Source organism: Tarenaya hassleriana, unplaced genomic scaffold, assembly GCF_000463585.1.
Source record: "Tarenaya hassleriana unplaced genomic scaffold, ASM46358v1 Cleome15, whole genome shotgun sequence".
Classification (NCBI taxonomy): domain Eukaryota; kingdom Viridiplantae; phylum Streptophyta; class Magnoliopsida; order Brassicales; family Cleomaceae; genus Tarenaya; species Tarenaya hassleriana.
In genome coordinates, this window is record NW_010964923.1 from 2737614 (window position 1) to 2757515 (window position 19902).

The 19902-nt window shown below is 33.1% G+C and overlaps 2 protein-coding genes across 2 annotated transcripts in view; both read right to left on the minus strand.

Moving 5' to 3' along the window:
• LOC104809012 (myb family transcription factor EFM) overlaps nucleotides 1-398 on the minus strand; it is a 2763-nt gene extending 2365 nt beyond the window's left edge. Inside the window, exon 1 of the mRNA XM_010534889.2 lies at nucleotides 16-398. Within this exon, the coding sequence (XP_010533191.1) occupies nucleotides 16-149 (134 nt within the window). The 5' untranslated portion in view covers nucleotides 150-398. The remainder of the gene's footprint in view (nucleotides 1-15) is intronic.
• Nucleotides 399-11722: 11324 nt separating this feature from the next.
• On the minus strand, nucleotides 11723-15578 carry LOC104809013 (probable inactive receptor kinase At2g26730). The gene is made up of 2 exons (XM_010534890.2): nucleotides 13943-15578; nucleotides 11723-12823 (listed from the first exon to the last, which is right to left on the minus strand). The coding sequence occupies exons 1-2, from the start codon at nucleotides 15255-15257 to the stop codon at nucleotides 12156-12158; spliced, it is 1983 nt and encodes a 660-aa protein (XP_010533192.1). The 5' UTR covers nucleotides 15258-15578; the 3' UTR covers nucleotides 11723-12155.
• Nucleotides 15579-19902: the final 4324 nt, after the last annotated feature.

Below are 19902 nucleotides of genomic sequence, written 5' to 3' on the forward strand. Positions count from 1 at the left end.
TTTGGTATACGCTCTTCTTCGAGACGGGAGAGGAAATCTTCGAGCTTTTGCATCGTCAGATCGTTGTGAAAGTTGTCACCAAAGGATTTCAAAAGCATAGAGTAGCTTTGTGGCTTGAACTCCAAGCTTAGTTCCGATGGGGAAGCCATACACAATATAGATAATATACAGATATCTATATATATATGTATATTCTTGTCACACTATCTGCGTAAGAATCAAGAAATTCGTGGATTGTTTGACAGTTTTTTTGGATGGTCAGAATTAGGGTTTGATGGAGCAAGTAGGGAACATAAGCATGTGAGAGAGAAAAAAAACCAGGTCTTTGTTCTTTGTCTTTTTTAGGGTTTTCTGTGTTCTACAGAATTAGGGTTTGGAGAGGCTGAAGAGGCGGAGAAGAAGAAGAAGAGAAAGTGAAGAAATGTTAGGTTATGAACACAAGAAGGATCACGAGGAGGTTCTGCCCCTTTTTAGAGGACTGAGTTCGAAGGAGGGGAATAAAGTGGAGAGAGAGAGAGAGAGAGAGAGAGGGAGAGAGAGAGAGGTTTAAAGAGAGATTAAAGGAGAAAAGGAGAGAGGATAAAGCATGAGCAGAGGGGCCGTATGGAAACTTGTTGTAAAGAACAAACAGGTAAGAAAAAGTTATAACTTAGAACCATCTCAACGAATTTAGGGTGATGTGTTTTTTTCTTTATATAACGAGGTAGAATCTCGGATTTAAAATAGCCACTTGAATACTCGAAATATCAAAGAGGAACTTTTACAGTGGTGTTCTTGAGGAAACTAATTAAAAAATTAACTGATGTTGGATAAATCATGTAATATTTTTCATGGGAGAATTAGATAAACAGTCCATAAGATAATATTTAAAATTCTTTGAAATTAAACTACTAAAGTACAAAACTATAACCTTACAAGTTACAACTAATTCTAGGTTAAAAACTAATCCCTAATATAGATGGTGCCAAAAAGAAAAATCATAATTTAAGTATAATTATAAATTCTACTTTCCAAATTATAAAAATGGTTTTATTAAAAATTCTTAAAAGAATTTATTTTAAATTTGTTTAACAAATTTACTATATCAAACTCTCTCTGTTGATATTGCTTAATGGCTCAAAAATTACCCAAATATACAGAAAAAATGAGGAACATGCATTATCCCTTGAAGGAGAGAGAAGAAAAATATGCTTTTAAAAATTAAATTTTGCATAGATTTCACAATTCACAAAAGAGCTGCACAAAAGTAATTATCTCGTGCATTGCATTTAGGACTCTGTAAAATTCAGGTATCAAATCTGTAAAAAAGGATGATTTTTTTTTTTCACACAAAAGTTCGGAGTGTATGTATCTCTTATTGTCATTTTCACATTTTATTAGACTATAAATATAACTTTGGTAATTTTCCTATTTAGGATAACGTGTAAAAAAAATAAAGCTGGCCATTGAAGTTGGGTATATTTTGAGTTTAATAATTAAATTAAGTGAAATTTGTTTCGAAAATAATTTTAAAAATCAAATTAATTGGATTTTAATTGAATTGAATATAAAAACAGGAGGTGGCTGGTTGCAAAGCTACCATCTGCAAACGAAACGGTTTCAGTTTCTGGTGATTGCACGCGATTGGAAAACCAACTGGTGGAACTGCAGTCAATCTCAACCGCAACAAAATATATGATTTTGAATCGCAACTCTATACTTGCATTTTGGTAGCGGTTCGTAGCGTTTAAATAAAAAAAAGTAAAAATACCCTTTTTAAAAAAATATTTTTTAATAATAAAATTACTTTTTTACTTAAAAATAAATCAAATTGATGAAATTTATAATTAAATTTTTTTTATTTATTTTATAAATAGTTTTTTTTTCAAATGATAATAAAAAATAATATTTTCAAAAAATATATTAAAATCATGGTCTTTTTGGTATTTTTCATCAAACCTCAATCGCAACCATATGCAATCTTTCGCTTCTAATTACAACCGTATGTAATCACAGTCAATAATAAATATCAACCAATCAGTACTAACCGTCCACAATCGTCAAAAAACGTACTAAAAACACCGATATCCACAACCGCAAACGCAACGGTACAATCAGTCGGGTCCATAATAAAGATTACCGAATAAAACAAAAAATTTCTTAAAATAAACCAAATGCAGGATATAAAAGAGGCTGAGAAATGAAGAGAATGCCCTAACAATGGTTCAACAAAATGCAGGATAATGTAATTAGTGCTTTAAAATTTTTAGATGTAAAAAAGTTTGTATTTTCGTTCTGCCATTGTTGGGCATCCATATTTTTTTGAAGTTTATTATAAATTTCATTTTGTTTAGATTCAATTACAACTTAGTTCGAATTGAATCCATTGAAACTAATTAAATATTTGATTTGATTAGGTTAGATTCTTTTATTTGTTTAGTTTCTGATAATTTAAATTTAGATTAATTGTAAAGAAAAGTAGTTAAAAGTTGTATGTTACTTAAATGATTTTGGTATAACGTTTTGATAAAATAGATGGTTTGACGAAAAATTTAACGATATAGTGTTTTAATATTTTACTATAAAGTATTAATGTTGTAGTATATCTCCGTATTCGTCCTTAGATTCCCTTATTTTATACAATTATATGCTGGAATATAACACGGGTTTTATGGCGAGGGACAGCTAAATTTTTCATAATTATATACAAATATCTAAAGCCATTTTCAAATTTTTAATATAAAATTCTCTCTCTTTTTTTTTTAGAAAAGTAAAAAAAAATTACTTTTTAAAATGTTCCATAAGGAATCATCACCGCCATACATGAAGGAATCAACGGTGAACGTTTGACGCGTTTAGCTCACCAATTGCTTTTCGGGAAGTCATTACCCTAAAGTTAAATATTCTTTGATATCTCTTAAAAACATTTTCTTTGATTACATATATACAATCACACACATACATACATAAATACATACATATGGTTGCCGCCGATACATACGTAATATATGTTCATATATACATATACGTAATATGAAATAGATTTCCTGACTGTACAATAGTAAATAGGCACAAATATTCACACATATACAAATGTGTGCGAGAGAAAAGAACTCAGATTCTAGATATGTGAAAAAGCATATGGTAGGCAAAATATTTTCATTTCTAGAGAGAGAGAGAGAGAGAGAGAGGCTTAAATTAGGATCAGTCCATATCCACCATGCAACCTTTTTTGTGGTTACAAAAGCTGAATAATTATTCTAAATTTTAGTGCATTCAAAGAGAGGAAAAAGGGAATATTTGATTTTAGCAATAATTAAGTAGGAGAGATATTCACTTAAATAATATAATATTTTGCCTCTAAGCAAGGAATATCTGAGTTCCAACACCGGTGACTCCATAGAATAAAAGACAACATAAACAAAAAAAAAATCTTAAGAAAAGAGTCACGACCCTCTAAAAGTTATCATTATGTAAACATTTGGTCTATTCAATTATTCATTTTAATCGGTTTAAAGTTACGAATATTTGAAGAAACTATTAAAATTTATGTAGTATTGGATCTTATAATTGTAAACATATATTTTCAAAAACGTTTATACTATTCTTAGAAAACAACTTTAAACTTATGATTTTTAATATAACCAAAATTATGATCAAATAACATCCAAGTAATATTATGACGTGTTAATTATTTAAATCGTTAATAACATTATTTAAGCAGTAGAAACTGTTATTGTAATAATACACTAGATGGATTTTAGGAAAAGTAACATATTTATGACATATTAAATTATTATTGAAATCTAAACCCTAAAAAGAATAGTAAAGGAGGCCTAATAAGAGCCCAAGAATCTTCTGCTACCTACTTTAGTGAAGTGGCCAAGAAGGTAAGGAGATTCTTCTTTTGAAAATTTTGCATTATTATAAGATGCATTTTAATATTTTCCTTTTGAAATAGTTAGTATTATTCCAAGAACAAATAAAAATAAAATAAAAAGAATCCAAAAAAGCTAGTTTTATTGAGCATCTCGGCTTTGGATGTTCGGATCTCGATTTGACCCATTTATGTGGTTTACAGATCCAATTGGCTATCAACACATTTAAGGCTATTCGTGAATGTTGGTTTTTGTTTGACTTTACTAGAAATGAAAATATTTTACTTAATTTTTTTAATGATGATTTTTCGGTTCGAATATATAAGATCGAAATGAATGTAGAAATAATTGAAAAAATAAATATTTTTAATAAAAACAAATAAAAAAACGAAACATGTTAGACTGCATCCTATCTATACTTGTTTAACGAACGGTAAGAAAAAACGTTCAATACATGTTTGGTTATAAGAAGCTCGAGAATACGTTTTTACTAAAAGGAAAACCGATAACGTCACACGTGTGAATCTTTCCATTCGTGAGTTTATCTAAACGGATGCTAAGTTTAGAGAACATTCTATTAACCTTAGAAGAACATTAGGGTGGATATGGGTGACCGAGGGAGTTTTGTTATAACACATATGTAAGAATAATGGTTATATTATAACATATGTAACTCACGTATTCATTCATCCACATACTCGGATGCGGATGCGTTATTTCAAGTCTATGACAAGACTCTTCGCCGTATTGGAGCTTCCTTCCGGACCACTAAGCCGGATCTCGCATCGGAATTGTTACAACGATGGTTTGGATAATTATGGAGCTGGTTAGGGTTTTGAAATTTGATTTCCTCACCTCTTTTGGTTCATTTTGTCGCGGGTTGATAACACTTAAAGCTCGCAAGGCCTTTTCTCGCTATTATGGCTTTTACCATATTTTTAAAAAGAGGAAAACGCGATATGTACATTTTTTTTTGTTAAACGGTAAATTTGTATATATGTACGCTGCCCAAATACAGAAGAGAATTCCGAGTTACATCACAATTAGATACGCAAAATCAAAAGCGGATTACAATCGGTCAAAGTAATGGAACCAAATACTCAGCATTGAATCACCGTCAGGATTAGCCATGAAATCAGGTCGAAAGGATGATATTTTACGTCTAGTATGTGTGAGAATATCCTTAAGGATAACCTCTGCCGGCCTAGGAGACGCGCCATGTGCCCTGCAATTTCGTTCCAGCCATATATAGTACACAGATGCTTGAAAAAATAGTAGTACCATGATTCTCAGAAGCCTGCAGGTAGTACAAGTCTTCAACCATGACAGGGTCTCCAAGAATGTAGTTAGGAACGGCGGGCGAATGGGCGATTGAGCTAATCCCCGCTGCCAAATTCGGGAGGAGTACGAGCAGACAAAGAAGAGGTGGTCGACTGACTCTACGCCAACTTGACAGAGTAAGCAGTTGCTTGGTGAATTCCTTCCCCAAGAGATTACCCTGTCACGAGTGGGTAGCCTATTTCGAGCCACCAGCCAAGTGATAAACGAGTGTTTCGGAACAGAATGTTGGAACCAGATCTCCTTGCTCCAAGGCACTTGCGGTGACTGAGGTGATATGCAAGACCAGGTCTTCTTGGTTGAGAATCTCGGCATGGTGCCGTCTGAGTGTGTTTCGGACCAGAAAAATCTGTCGGCATCAGAATTGGAGCAAGGGTGAGCATGTTGCAGCAGGGATTGATGGATTGTAGCTGCTACATCTGTCCGAGCAGGTTGCAACAACCAACCCGAGGAAGAGCAGGCTTCGGCAACCGTGGAGTATAGAGGAACTCCCAGCATGCGAGGCCCCAATTCACCGGTGAATGATAACAACTGTCCAATTGATAGCCAATTATCGAACCAAAATTTGCAAGTGTCCCCGTTGCCAACCCTGCACTTCAGAAAAGAGACAGCAAGTGTACGCAATTTGAGAAGCTTACGCCACACCGAATGATATAAGATACGAGTGTGTGGCCAGTGGCGGATCCACGTTGATGGCAATGGGGGCCTTTGCCCCCACTATTTGAATTAAAAAATTTTAATTTCCTTTGTAAATTTTATAAATTTGTAAAGAAAAATTGAAATGCCCCCATATTAAAACGTTAAAATTATAATTTGCCCCCTATTAGATATAATCCTAGGTCCGCCCCTGTGTGTGGCAATGATATCGCATTTTCTTAACAATTGGAAACGTGTTGAAAGTTGGCTCGTCTGATCAGATTTGCTCAAGCTTGATAAAGTCGCTTGCTGAAGAAGAGGGTTTGAAATATTTGGAGTCGAAGGCACAATATTTGAGGGCAGTTTGGTCATTCATTAGGGTTGTTAAAGTCGGTATAACGGTCACGAGGGCAAAGTCAGGCAATGATATCGCATTTTCTTAACAATTGGAAACGTGTTGAAAGTTGGCTCGTCTGATCAGATTTGCTCAAGCTTGATAAAGTCGCTTGCTGAAGAAGAGGGTTTGAAATATTTGGAGTCGAAGGCACAATATTTGAGGGCAGTTTGGTCATTCATTAGGGTTGTTAAAGTCGGTATAACGGTCACGAGGGCAAAGTCAGTTTTTTGAGCATCTTTGCTTCAGGGTTTTGTAGGAATAAAACTAAACAATCAATGATAATTTATAAGAATTGATTGAACTACTAATATCAATAAGATATATCTACTTTTTCGATTGTCTATTACGAGAGAATTTTAAAATTAAGTGTCTTTAGTTTGCGATAATTTTAGAATGTATAACTATTGAGAAATATTTCTTGAAAAAAATGTGAATTTGGATAAAACACGCTACAAGATCTTGTATTTATTGGTCAAGATAATTCCAACGTACTTTTGTAATTATTACACTTCTATTAAAATATAGATAAATAAAAGAAGAAAACAATTTATTTAAAAAATATCTTTTGTCATGGGTTCGTTTTTCTAATTCTGTTTTGAAATTTTTATTTTTTCTAGTCGTATGTAAAATACATTTTGATAGAGAGTTATTAAATTTTGAAAAAAAATAGAAAAAAAAATTTATACGGAAAAAAAGAAAAAAAAAAGTGAAGAAACAACGACTTTATATTTTTTTTACAAGGCATATACATATAGTGAAGTAGAAAACCAAACTCTTTTGCGACATTTACGAAACTGTTTTTGGTGATACGCTTTTTCGGGCCATATACCATCAGTTTTCTCTACATATACAGTATATTCTTTTTATTTTCCCCACATTAATTCGTGTATCTATATATATATATATATATTCAGCATATCTATATGCATATACATGGCGAAACTTGTCTATCGACTTTAAAAAAAATCAAAAATTGATAAAAATTATAAAATTTGGAGGACCATTGTTACAATTAAATTTTACTTTATTAAGTAAAATTAACGTGTCCGAATGATGGTAGATCGGCTATTATATATATATACAAACAATTTATATATTCTATTTTTGTTTTACCAACAAAAAATATTTTATAAATGAGTATAGACCTAAACTAATATCGCAATTGAAGATCAACAATGTAATTTGAAATGTATGTCTCCTCTTCAAATTTAAGATTTGAATTCAGAATCGAATATACGTTTTGTACTTATATTTTACCAATTTAACTATCTAAGTTTGGATAAACCAGCAATATATTATACCACTGATTGTAATAACAATCAAAACATAAAAATAAAAAAATCGACATGTACAAAACAAAATAATACCACTACCCAAAATACAAGAAAAACTTTTGTATTTGTTATATATGTGTATATAAAGGGACATTTATTAGGTGAATTTTGCTTAATAATGATTAAAAAAAATGAGGAGTAGGGAATATTCGGAATTCCGTATTTAATACAGACAGAAGGGATATTCAGACAGAGACAAAAGTGAGGAATGAGGCGACACGTGTCATGAGGAATCTCTTTTGTGTGCGCGTTGCATGGGATACTGAAAAAGATATTAGAATTAGCTTTCCATAAAACATTATATATATATATATATATATATATAAAGAGGAAAGAAAAAGGCTTGTAGAAGAGAAGAATATTTAGAAAAGGCAAAGGTTGGAGCCTTGCATATGAAGATTTAATGGTTTGGATGAGCGCGACCAACCAATTGCATTTTCTTCCTATTAAATTTATCTCTCCTATTCCCATATATATATACTACAAAAGTGTATGCATAGAAAATGATATAAGCCCTCCACAACACCAAAATCATTTATACTAAAAAATTCTTGAATCGAGAATCATGAAATATTAGTTTAATTTTTGGTGGCATTCGTGATTTCGAATTAAGATTTTATGGTAAACATTTTAATTATCATAATATTAAATGAAAGATGAATTTACAAAAATGAAATCTCTCTATGCAATGACACCTATTTTTTTTGTTTTTTAAATGGTCTACAATACAATGCTGCATGGCAAAATTCGAGGTTTTTTTTTGGCAAGTGGTATTCTATTAAGTAAATCTAGCATATGTGTCGATGCGTGAATCCATCTTCGGATTCAGTCTTTAACGGAGAAGACTCGGCAGTGAATACGGCCATTCCATCTCCTCATTCACTATATATATATATCTTTTAGTTTTATTTTATATATACTATCCTTTTATATATATATATATATATATATATATAAATTCGTTTGTCTCTAAGGTCTATTCTAAACGTGTTATATAGAATGCTTTTATGAATTGTGGACGTGAATTTAATTTAGGATTTGAGTTTATCGATTTGAGAATTTAATATGATTATTTTATAATTATTTATTTTCTTGAGAAAATGGCAAGTAGTACGTAGTAAAAAAAGCATATGGAGATGAAAGTATATTTTGGTATCATCTTAAACATGTGAACACTATCGATAAATTCTTGTCATAGTGGCAAAACCAGTCAATAATTTTATTCATTATTTTTTTATAATATTCTGAATTTAATTACGATAATATTTATATAATTATTAGTCAGGTTATTATTATATTTTTAGATATATTATTATGCTGTTATAATTTTTTTCGGTGATAAAAAGCGTTGGATAATGATCGGTTATCATATTTAGAAGAAATGTTTTTACATAAGAATATTATATACAACTTCCTTTGATGATGTAATGTGTAATTATTCAAATAAATATTATTTACGACAAATGATATGTTTAAAGTTTATCACATCATTAAATTTCCATATGGGTAAAGTGACCTGATATTAGAATGAACATATTAATGTAATCTACGTAATTTTAGTTTTCATAATTTATTATTAAATAAAATATTTTAATAGGTAAAATATCTATTAAAGAACTAAACTTAATCTCGAGGGTTTCTTTTTGTTTTCTGAATTTTTCTCTTTCTGTGAATGGAAGAATATATACAAGTTTACAACTACAATGAGATATTAGATTCAAGAAATAGACTTTTCTAATTATTATTATCGAAAGTCATTAAAAAATATAAAACATTTAATCAATAAAAAAGATATATATTAAGTAGAATTCCGCAAGGACTGGTTAATGTCGAGGGAATTTGATGCCTTCTATTTTTTTAAAGGACTTTTTTTTTTAATTTCTCGTAGCTTTTACTTTCATGCAAAAGTTCTTTCTTGCTCTTATCGTTTCATCATCTGCATATTATACGATATTTACACGTGCACACACCCACACTTATACCCCTATTCGAATATACATATCGATATATATATGTATATATATTAATATATATATATATATAGATATACATATATATACCTCTATAAATATATATCCTCAAAACCCACCTAAACAAAAAAAATATATGTATAAAAATAGTCTAAACCAATCGAACTATGTAGAGGACTTACCTATTGAATATTAATAATATAATAAAAACATAATTATTTAATTTTATTGAAAAAGAGAGATAAACTAATACTAATTTATTTATATTAATTTTATAGAAAATATTTTTTTGATAATAAAATTAATTCGAATTTTTTAGAAATTACTATAAATAATTAAACCAATCTTAAAAGTATCAGTCCATCTTATTACTGCTAACGTAAATCCGACCATATTGTTAAATGGATCGAATTATCATCTAGAAAACTAAATCAAGTTAGAAATTATATTCCGTATACAAATTTAGGAATTTTTAATAATTTATGACTAATATCTGAAATAAACGTTTTTTTAACAATTACATGTGAGAAAAAAAATGTAATATATAAAAGAGGGAAACAAACTTGTGGAATAAGATAAGCATCTCGAAGGAGCATCTAAATAATTCAACAAAAAGATATCCACAGCTAGCATTCATTTATTCATTACGTAAAATAAAATAAAAATTAATAGTATCGATCCAAATATTCTGGTCGGATATAAATGAATACTCATTCAATTAATTGGTCAATATTCAGTATTTATTTTTTCTAATACCATTCGTTGCGAAACCTTACTATCCGTAAATGTATACATCATCTGTTTTCTATAAAGTTATAGGAATATCTGCTATATATTCCTTTTTTTATAGTTTTTTTCTTAGTTATTTATTTTCCATGTTTGTTTCAGGAAAAAGTAGATAACATTTGGCATACTTCATTTTTATATTAAAAAAGTTTTAGTACCCTTTTACAGAATATATATATATATATATATATATATATATATATTAAATTTTTATTTGTGTAACAAAAAAAAATTGATGATGTGGATAATTTCTTGCACATGATATGGTGATTGGTTACTACGTGTACCACATATGTTGGGAAACATCGAAAAACTTAATCATTACGCATATTGATTTAGAAATGAAAATTAAAAATTTAAAGTGTCATTAAATTTTTCTATATTTCAAACTACAAATAAGTTTTTGTACACGTATAACTAATGTTCAACGTAGATTGAAAATTAGAATTGTTGCAAACAATAGAAATAACATAATAAACACAAACTTATGGAAGTATGACATATCAAATGAGATAATAAAAATAATTTTCTATTAGAATCATTAATTATAATATAACTATGGTTAAATATTAGTTTGGTTAAGTTAGTTTATTATGGTTAGGGTTTACTAGGTTTTTTTTTTGAAAATATTTTCTGCTATATCTTTTATTGATCAAACACATCATACTTAAATACAATGGAGTGAAACAAAAATCCCTAGTAAACCCTAACCATAATAAACTAACTTCACCAAACTTATATTTAACCATAGTTATATTATAATTAATGATTCTAATACATACATATTTGAAGAGGGGCATGAAGAGAAAGTTCATGGAGTACCAAGTAACTTCACATACATTGCTTTCTTGCATTCAAATGCAAGTTTCTTCGGTTTTGGGTACATGGCAACATTGTGGTGTCGATTTACCTCTCATGTGTGTCGCGGATTCGTGCATGTGGACGCAAGTTTACCCAACCAGTACGTCTGAAGGATGACAGTTGGAGTTTTCCACGATATCAAAAAAAAAAAAAAACATAGCGGTGTTGATTGAGTGTCTGGGTTCCCACGACTTTCTCTATCGTTTTTGGCTTGATGATGATTCTGGTTTCTTTGTTCTCCTTGGATCCCTAACGTTCAGTTCAGTAGATTTGGTCTCAAAATATTTAAGCTTTTGAGTATATTTTGTTTTCCCAACACTAAATGCAGACCCATAGACATATGTACGCATCATCTTGACTGGAATGTGACTATTATCATTAATGTCCTTCATCAATTGAATATATATATATTCAATATTAAAAACTTACGGTTTGGTCAAGTTTAGTTGAAATATCATCCCTAGGACAAATGTGCTAAACATGACTTAGCCTTGTAAAGGAATTCTTGCTAAAATCTCGAATTATAAAATGAAATCAGACAACGATACGCAAACACGACACTTCCCTCTTCCTAAGTTCTTGGGTTCTATTACATCCTCTCCACAAAACCCAACAGCAAAGGAGGAAAATAGACAAATTGAAATCTTGTAAAAAAAAAAATCTTCTTCAAATTTAAATTGAAAAAAAAATCCTTAATTTTTTTTTTTAGAATAGCAGTCAACTAACAAAAGAACATTTTGGAGATGCCAAACTCTCTAGAAGTCTCCAAGCAGAAACTCTGCACATGGTCCCTTCCTTTTCCTGTCATTTTTTTTTGCTTTTTCGGACTGCGGTCCGTTTCGCTGAACCAAGACCCCACACCACGTCGTTTCCTAATCTTCTTTCTGCTGGGAAAAGTGAAAAAGGAAAAGCTGTCAGTCATTATTTTCTCTTCTCTTGTGATGTGCCCATTAGCCATCTGAGATCGGAAGGATCCCTAAGGGGTGACGGATCGTGGTGGAGTCCGTGACTCGCCAGGTGGCGTCTGACCCTCCGAACCCTTTGATGGGTCATCCGAAGATTGCCTTAACCCGTCATCAGTCGTCTCGTTTCGGCTCACATCCTCGATCATTCTTACCACTTCCTGCATTGCAGGCCTTTGATCGGGAACCGTCGAGACACAGGCCATCGCTATCTGTAAAAGCTGAACCATCTCTTCCTCGATATTGTGGTACCTCATTAGTTCCACGTCGAAAACCTCGGCCGTCCATTCTTCCCTAACCACGGACTGCACCCATCTCGGAAGATCGATGCCTTCTTCCCCAAGAGAAGCCTGGTTAGGCGATTTACCCGTCAATAGTTCGAGCAGTAACACTCCGAAGCTGTACACGTCCGATTTGGAAGTCGCTTTCCTGGTCTCGAGAACCTCAGGAGCACGGTAACCCGCCAAACGGTTTGGCGGGTTTGTGTTTCCAAACAAGGAGTTGAGTCCAAAGTCGGAGATGCGGGCTTCATGGTTAGGCTGTAGGAGAATGTTTGAGGCTTTGATGTTCCCGTGGACCAATTTCGCCGATACATGGATGTGAGCCAACCCTCTAGCCGCGGTAATTGCTATTCTCATACGGTTTTCCCAATCTAGCGGGGTCCGCCCGGATCCTCGGCTCCCTGAAACATCGGAAGTTACAGACCAACATTGCGGGTTAACATTACATTACTTCCAAACACCAATGTCCTAACCAAATGGATACACACAAGAACAATGTGGACCTAGAGTTTGTTGATCTATGTTCACTCTTGTTGACAGCTACGAGTGAGCAAACTAAATACAGATTTCAAGAATGATCTCAACACAAAGATAGTGAGATAATCACATTCTGAATGACCCTTTTCGAAATGGACAAGAACCCTAATTTTGCACACTTTTGACTAAATCAATCGATTAATGGTTAACTTCAAGGGAAAGGGTCATCATAAGATGAGAGAGCGTGAAGGTCCCACGTGATATGATGAGGTATATCAATATAGAAATCATTTTGTGTTCTGTAACATTTCCATCAAGTGTGAGACAGAAGCAAACGTTGTGAAACTTTCATTAAACAATTACCAGATGCAGAGAGACAATGTTCGGTGACTTAGTAGCTTCCTGTCGTTAAAATAATTGCATGTAACCACTCCAACTACACACTACAAGCACACCCATAAACTTTATGAAGAAACAAATATATTATATAGCTTATAATGGACGGCAAAGATCATGCGGGAGTTGATGATCGCATCATTTGTATTGCAGATTATATTTTATCAATCACAGGATCAATGGGGTCTTGCTTCTAAGTTTGTTTCAAAGTTTTGGTTTTTTTCTTTTCTTTTCTGATTCGATTTTCCTAGGAAACAAACAGCTGGAATGCACTGACATCGGTCAAGATCACAGAATAAACAGCAAGTAAAACAAGCCCGGATCATGGGTTATTCTCCAAAACTCGAATCTAGGGTTTCTGAATCCAAAACTTGACCCAGAAATCGGGCCGTGAATCATGGGTGGCGAGCTTTTTCAATTGAACAGTACATTAAAAAATTGACAGGAAAATAAACATGCCGGAAACATTCTTATGGGACTGGCAAATATAGAAAGAACATCAAGCAAACAACTTAACTTAAAAAAAACCCAGAAGAAAGCAAAGATTCTGAATTCTAGCAAGTGAAGTTGATTACCAGAAAATTGGAAAAAAAAAAAACTAAGTGATCTCTCGATCGGGAGAGACGAGAGATTGAGAGAGGACTGACCGTGAAGAAGGGCCGACAAGCTTCCGGTGGGTAAGAAATCGAAGACAAGAAGCTTCTCATCCTTGGAGTAATAATAAGCCCTCAATGGAAGCACATTGGGGTGTCTGATTTTTCCGACAAGATCCATCTGAGATTCGAACTCCTTCTTCGCCGCCGTCACATCCCTCAGCCTCTTCACCACCACCGTCGTGCCTTCCTCCAGCACCGCCTTATACGACGTTCCGACACTTCCTTTCCCCAAAACCTCCGCGGAAGCTCTCAGTAGATCCTCCAGATCGAAACCGTACATCCCTCCCTCCATGAACACGAGCTTGTTCCTCTCCGTTTCTCCGGCCAGACCCGACAACGACCCCGTCGCTTCCTCCTTCGAGGAAGACGTACCCGGTGGAAGCTCCGCCGCGGCCGCCGCCGTCGTGGGTTTCCTCTGTCTCGCGCGCTGGTCGGTTCCACTGCGGCGGTTTCTGAGGCAGAGGAGGAGGAGGAGAGCGAGAAGGAGAAGACCCGCTAGAGAGCAACCGACGGCGATCCCCACAATCGCCGCCGTGGAGAGCTTGCCTGACTTTTTCCGGGACAAATTCGATGGCGGAGCTGATGACGGAGATGGCGGCGGAGTTCCGAAGAAAGGGTTGCAGGGTTTCAATGGGCCGCCGCAGAGATCTAGGTTTCCGGCGAACGAGGAGGCTGGGAATTTGGACAATGACGACGGGATCGAGCCGTTAAGGTTGTTGTTGGAGACATTGAAGCCGACCAAATCTACGCTGATGCTGGGGATTTCCCCGGAAAATCGGTTATTTTCCAGGAAAAACCCAGTCAATTGAGTGAGGTTGTTAACCGCGAAAGGAATGTGCCCAGTGAAGCTGTTAGAGGAGATATCGAGCCGAGTCAACCGAGTCAACCGAGTGATACTCTCCGGAAACTCGCCGGAAAACTCGTTACCCTGCAAGTACAAGCTCCTAAGGTGAGTGAGGTTGGAGAAATCCGCCGGGATCTCGCCGGAGAGACGATTGGATCGGAGACTGAGTACTCGGAGCTGGCTGAGTCGGCCTAGCGACCCGGTCGGGATCCGACCAACTAACCCAACACCGGGCAATCGGAGAGAGAAGACGGAGGAGTTTCTCGCGTCGCACTCGACACCGACCCAGTCGCAGGCCGAGCCGGACTCGTTCCACTGAAGACGCTTCTCGTGAGGGATTTGCCGCAGGAACGCGAGAAGCGCTTGCTTGTCCTGAGTCGGATCGGAGTTAACTTGCTGAGTCAGCAACAGAACCCAGAGGACAAAACAAACCGCGAAACGGACCCCGAGAGTGGCCGCCATTGTCGGTTTCTTGCAAACACTAGAAGACAAACCCAGAAGAAAAACTGAACCAGACGAAACCGGGTTTTTCTTGTAATTTAAGTCAAGACCGTCGGTGAACAAGGTTTGAAGAAAAACCAGAAGCGGTTTTCCGGCGAGAACCCATCTGCGATGGGAGAGAGAAAGTACTGTCTGTGTGTGGGAGTGGAGTTTGTGAGGCTCTGTTCTGCAAGAAGAGAAATGGAAGGTATCAAAAGCTATCACGAGGACACAAAGGTAATGAAAAGCAAATTTCGAAAAAATAAAGCTGATTGAGGAGCCAACAAAAATGTAAGAGAGCCATTTTGGACGAAATCCAAACTATAAGGTTAATCAAATGTAATTTTAATTTTATTTAATACAGATTATTTTAAATTTAATTATAAAATTTATTTTTAATTAATTGATAAATTTTATGTTAATTAAAATCGATAAATTTTAAGTTTAAGTAAAATTGATAGAAATCAGACTAGTTTTAAAATAGTATAAACATGTAAATATTTTGTAAAATAAATATTTTTTTGATAAAAAAATTCGCACGGATAATGTTGAAATGGACTAGAAAATATCCGTGCTACAAAAAAAAACTAAAAAAAACAGTTTTCTTTCTGATTTCCAATTAATTTTTAATGTTTTTTTTTTTGTGTGTGGTTAAAAAATTAACATATTCAAAAGTGATTAAACTTTATATTACATATAATTTAGTGGGATTATAGCAAATTAGAAATGATAAATTTTAATAGGCATCCAAATTATTAATAAAGCATAAAAACGTTTTCTGGCAAAAGCATTGGACTGCTTCCCACTTTTCAACTAATCTCTCCGATCTTTAAGGCCACACAATTAGGTGATTTTTTGTTGCCATTTAATAGAAAGAAATAGAATTTTCAGTGTTACAACTTACAATTAATTGTAATTTTATTTTTAATCATTTTTCATGAATTTATTTGTTTTCCACTTATTCCAACTGAGTTAAATTGGTTCAATCTTTGACTATATCTAATTCAGTGCAACTGTATCCTAGAGATAAAAATAAATAAATAAATATCCAACATTCTATTGCCCTATATGAAATACTTGCAAAATAATTGAATACCTTTAATAAATGTATAATATATAGCACTTTATTTTCAATTATTAGGGAGATTCAAGTATTTTACATCAATCAATATATATATATATATATATATCACTTTTTCTCTTGAATCATTCTTTCATTTATATTTTAGGATTTAAAAGTATTTTTAGTCATATATATTAAATTGAATTAATTTGTGTATAATAGAATCGAATCAGATTCTTGGATTTAAAAAATATATTAAAAAGAGAAATAAGTGCTCTTTATAAGAATGAAACGGGCATTAGCATTACCCCCACACCATACACACAGACGAGGGAAAATAGAATTACAACTCCACAAACTTATGTTCGTCAAATTAGCCATCTGGAGCGGAAGGTTCGGTTTTGTATTGTTCCACGTGACATTACAGAGGTACGGAAAAAAATTTGCAATTGAATTATTAAAATATATTCTATATATTGTCAATATTATTTAACAGATACATTATAAAAAATATTCTTATTTTACTATATATATATATATATATTTCAAACAATATCTTTTTACATTTTTTTTATCTGACCAATGTGATCTATTTTATAATCACATTGCTTTTCACCGTTAAAATTATATAAAAATTATATTAGTCATATTAATCATATCGTTTAAATCGATATGGTAATCACATCGATCATATTAGACACACCAAAATAAGTTAAAAAAAGATAATCTAAGGTTTATGGCAAAATAAAAGATAATTTTGATATAATACCTATTTAATTTAATATCTCTACAAATTTTGTTTATATCAATGTAATCTATTAAGATGTTCTTCCGTATATATAAATATTTCTATGTTCTCTGTTTAGAGTCAACTTTCAATTACAACTTTCTAAAATTTTCGGATCCTACAATGGTATCAGGTTTGATTTTGATTGATACGAACTAATTTTCTTTTCTATGTCCGAATTATTTTAGTTTCCCGAATATACAAAATTTTCCGAATATAGAATTGTAAAAAGTAAGCAATCTTTTTTTTTTAATAACTAGAATGTTCATTATGCATTCGATCTAACTAATGTCTTTAACTTTTATGACGTAAAGTTGCAATTAGAATGATACAATCAGCAGATTTTCAAGGAATAACTTATTCTTTCTTTTTGGTTATATATATATGTTTTTGTTAATCGGATATTCTGGAGAATTGGGAGCCGACCATATGATTTAGATTATACGTTTTTTTTTTCAAATTTGAGTTTTGAACTCGGAACGAAACAGATGTTTTTCATCGGATGAATTACCCAAATTTTGGTTGAAAGTGGTATACTCAATTGTAAATTTGTACATAATTGATAATTGACCCGATAATCGTCACTGTTGTCGTTTAACTTTGAAATTGGTCATTTAATCTTGGAAAAAAAGAGTGAGCATATTGTGATATAATTACATATTAATTATAATGGATAAATATTATAATAAGGTTCACAACCATAAAAATCTCCCAAGCAAAAATTTCAATTTTAAATACTTACAAGATATAAAGAAATTTCAAGGGTAATCTTCGTGTATAAATGTGAATATATTTTATTCAAATATGCGAAAAAATGTGTATTCATTTAGATTTAAAAGCGGTATTTTCAATTTCACATTTACAAACTTTTCATTTTTCGGTTGCTCTTGTTTGGTGATGTAAACAACTTGATTCGTTCGAATCGGGGTTTACGAGAATCCACGTGTTGGCGGAATGCTGACGTCAGCTTTCACAAAAAATTTTGTTAAATTACGACACGTCAGCAATTTGTTTTTTTTTTAAAATTTTTTTTTTGTGGAAACCGGTTTTTAAGGTGTTATTGTCTTCTTCTCCTCGCCTTCGAAGTCGCTCAAGAGATGGCATTTCGGTGCTCCGAATCTGCAGCTTCAGTACATCTTCAAGGTTTCGCCATTTGAATTCAAAGGGTATACGAGATGGGTTCTGCTTCGAGTGGAATATGTCGCTCCTCCGCTTCAGTTCCTTGGCCAATGTCTGCATCTTCCTGTTCCTCATCGAGAGTTTGGACATGCTCATCCTCTTTCTCGGCTGTTTCTGGACCCGCTTCAAGATGATCAAACCTGTCCCCGAATCAGACGCCGTCTCCGATCTCGAATCCCGCGAGAATCGAAATTTGCAGTCCTTGCTTTGCGGCTTTTCAACGTTCTTCTTTTTGTGTGTAGCTTAGACTGGCCAAAATCGAAGATTTTAATTCAGATTCTGGATAACACCGACGATCCAATGGCGCAGACCAGAGAAGGCTACAAAGCTGGCAATCTCAAGTTTGAATTCCAGTTTTGTTTTTGGTCATCGGTTTTTGGGTAAATTCGGGAACCGAGGTCCATACTAAATCCGGGGATAGTAACAAGTTATGTCATTTCCCAATTTAACACTCAAACTCGGGACGGAATAGATGTTTTAGTCTATATTTCACCGATGGAACTAACCAAGTTGGCTTGATGCAGTCACGTCAAAGACTACGAATTTGTCTTTGTCGCCATCTTCGACGGTGATTTCCCACCCACCCCTGATTTGCTCATCAGCAGCATCCCTCATTTTTAGTTCAATTTTCGAATTTGGTTTTTTTCAATGTGGTTTCCACAAATTAAAAAAAATTTGTTGATGTGTCATAATATAATATAAAATTATTGATGCGTATAAGTTGATGTCAACATTCCATCAACAACACGTGGATTTCTATTCGATATTTGAAAATTTATTTGAGAAGTAATTAACAGGTTTAATGGTTTTATCCGTAATGGTGTTGGAAATCAGATATTTATATAGATATGTTTACAAGTGGAAGATTATATTATATATATTTTAGTAAATTCAATGTTTTTATGTGGACTTTCCCCAAATTATTGTGATCTTTAACATTTTTTTTTGATAAATTTCATATACAAACAAATATTTTAAAAGTTTAGAGTTTATAACGCTCCGCAAACGTTATACACATTGAAATTGATCTCATCGGCAATACTAAACCTTTCAACGAGATCTAATGATTGGACTTAGTTGAAACGAGATACTGAGTAGATTTTGATTTTTAATTTATTATGTTATTGAATTTCATTTTTGAGACTTCCGCAGTAAATTGGAGACGCCGTTGTTTGATTTGAAGTAAATTAGAATCTTTTTAGAATCCACACGATGACTCAACCGACACGTTATATCGGATTTAGATCGCTACAAAGGGTTTACATCAAATACACTAAGTCCAAAAGTTATCTCGTTTTATGATAATTATTTAATCTTAACACAAATGAAAAAAAAAAGTATTTATGAGAAGACTCGAGCAGACAACTAGATAGATTTTAAAGTCTTTTATTTGTATCTATACGAATATAAATTACAGTATAAACTCCAATAAAATAGTATCCCGATTTGGCTTTCCATACAAATAATTTGGCAGAAAAATAAGTAATTCTAAACTCCAATATTTTTCTGTTTAATCGGTTATTCTAAACTAAGACCCAGACTAATCCTAAGATCAGAAAATAATCATATAATTTGGATTATACATTCTCTCTCCAAAT

Coding starts and splice junctions, on each gene's coding strand:
- LOC104809013 (XM_010534890.2), bottom strand. CDS start 15,257: ATGGCGGCCACTCTCGGGGTCCGTTTCGCGGTTTGTTTTGTCCTCTGG. Junction 12,824..13,942: donor CTTGTCGGCCCTTCTTCACG/GTCAGTCCTCTC, acceptor CCGATGTTTCAG/GGAGCCGAGGATCCGGGCGG.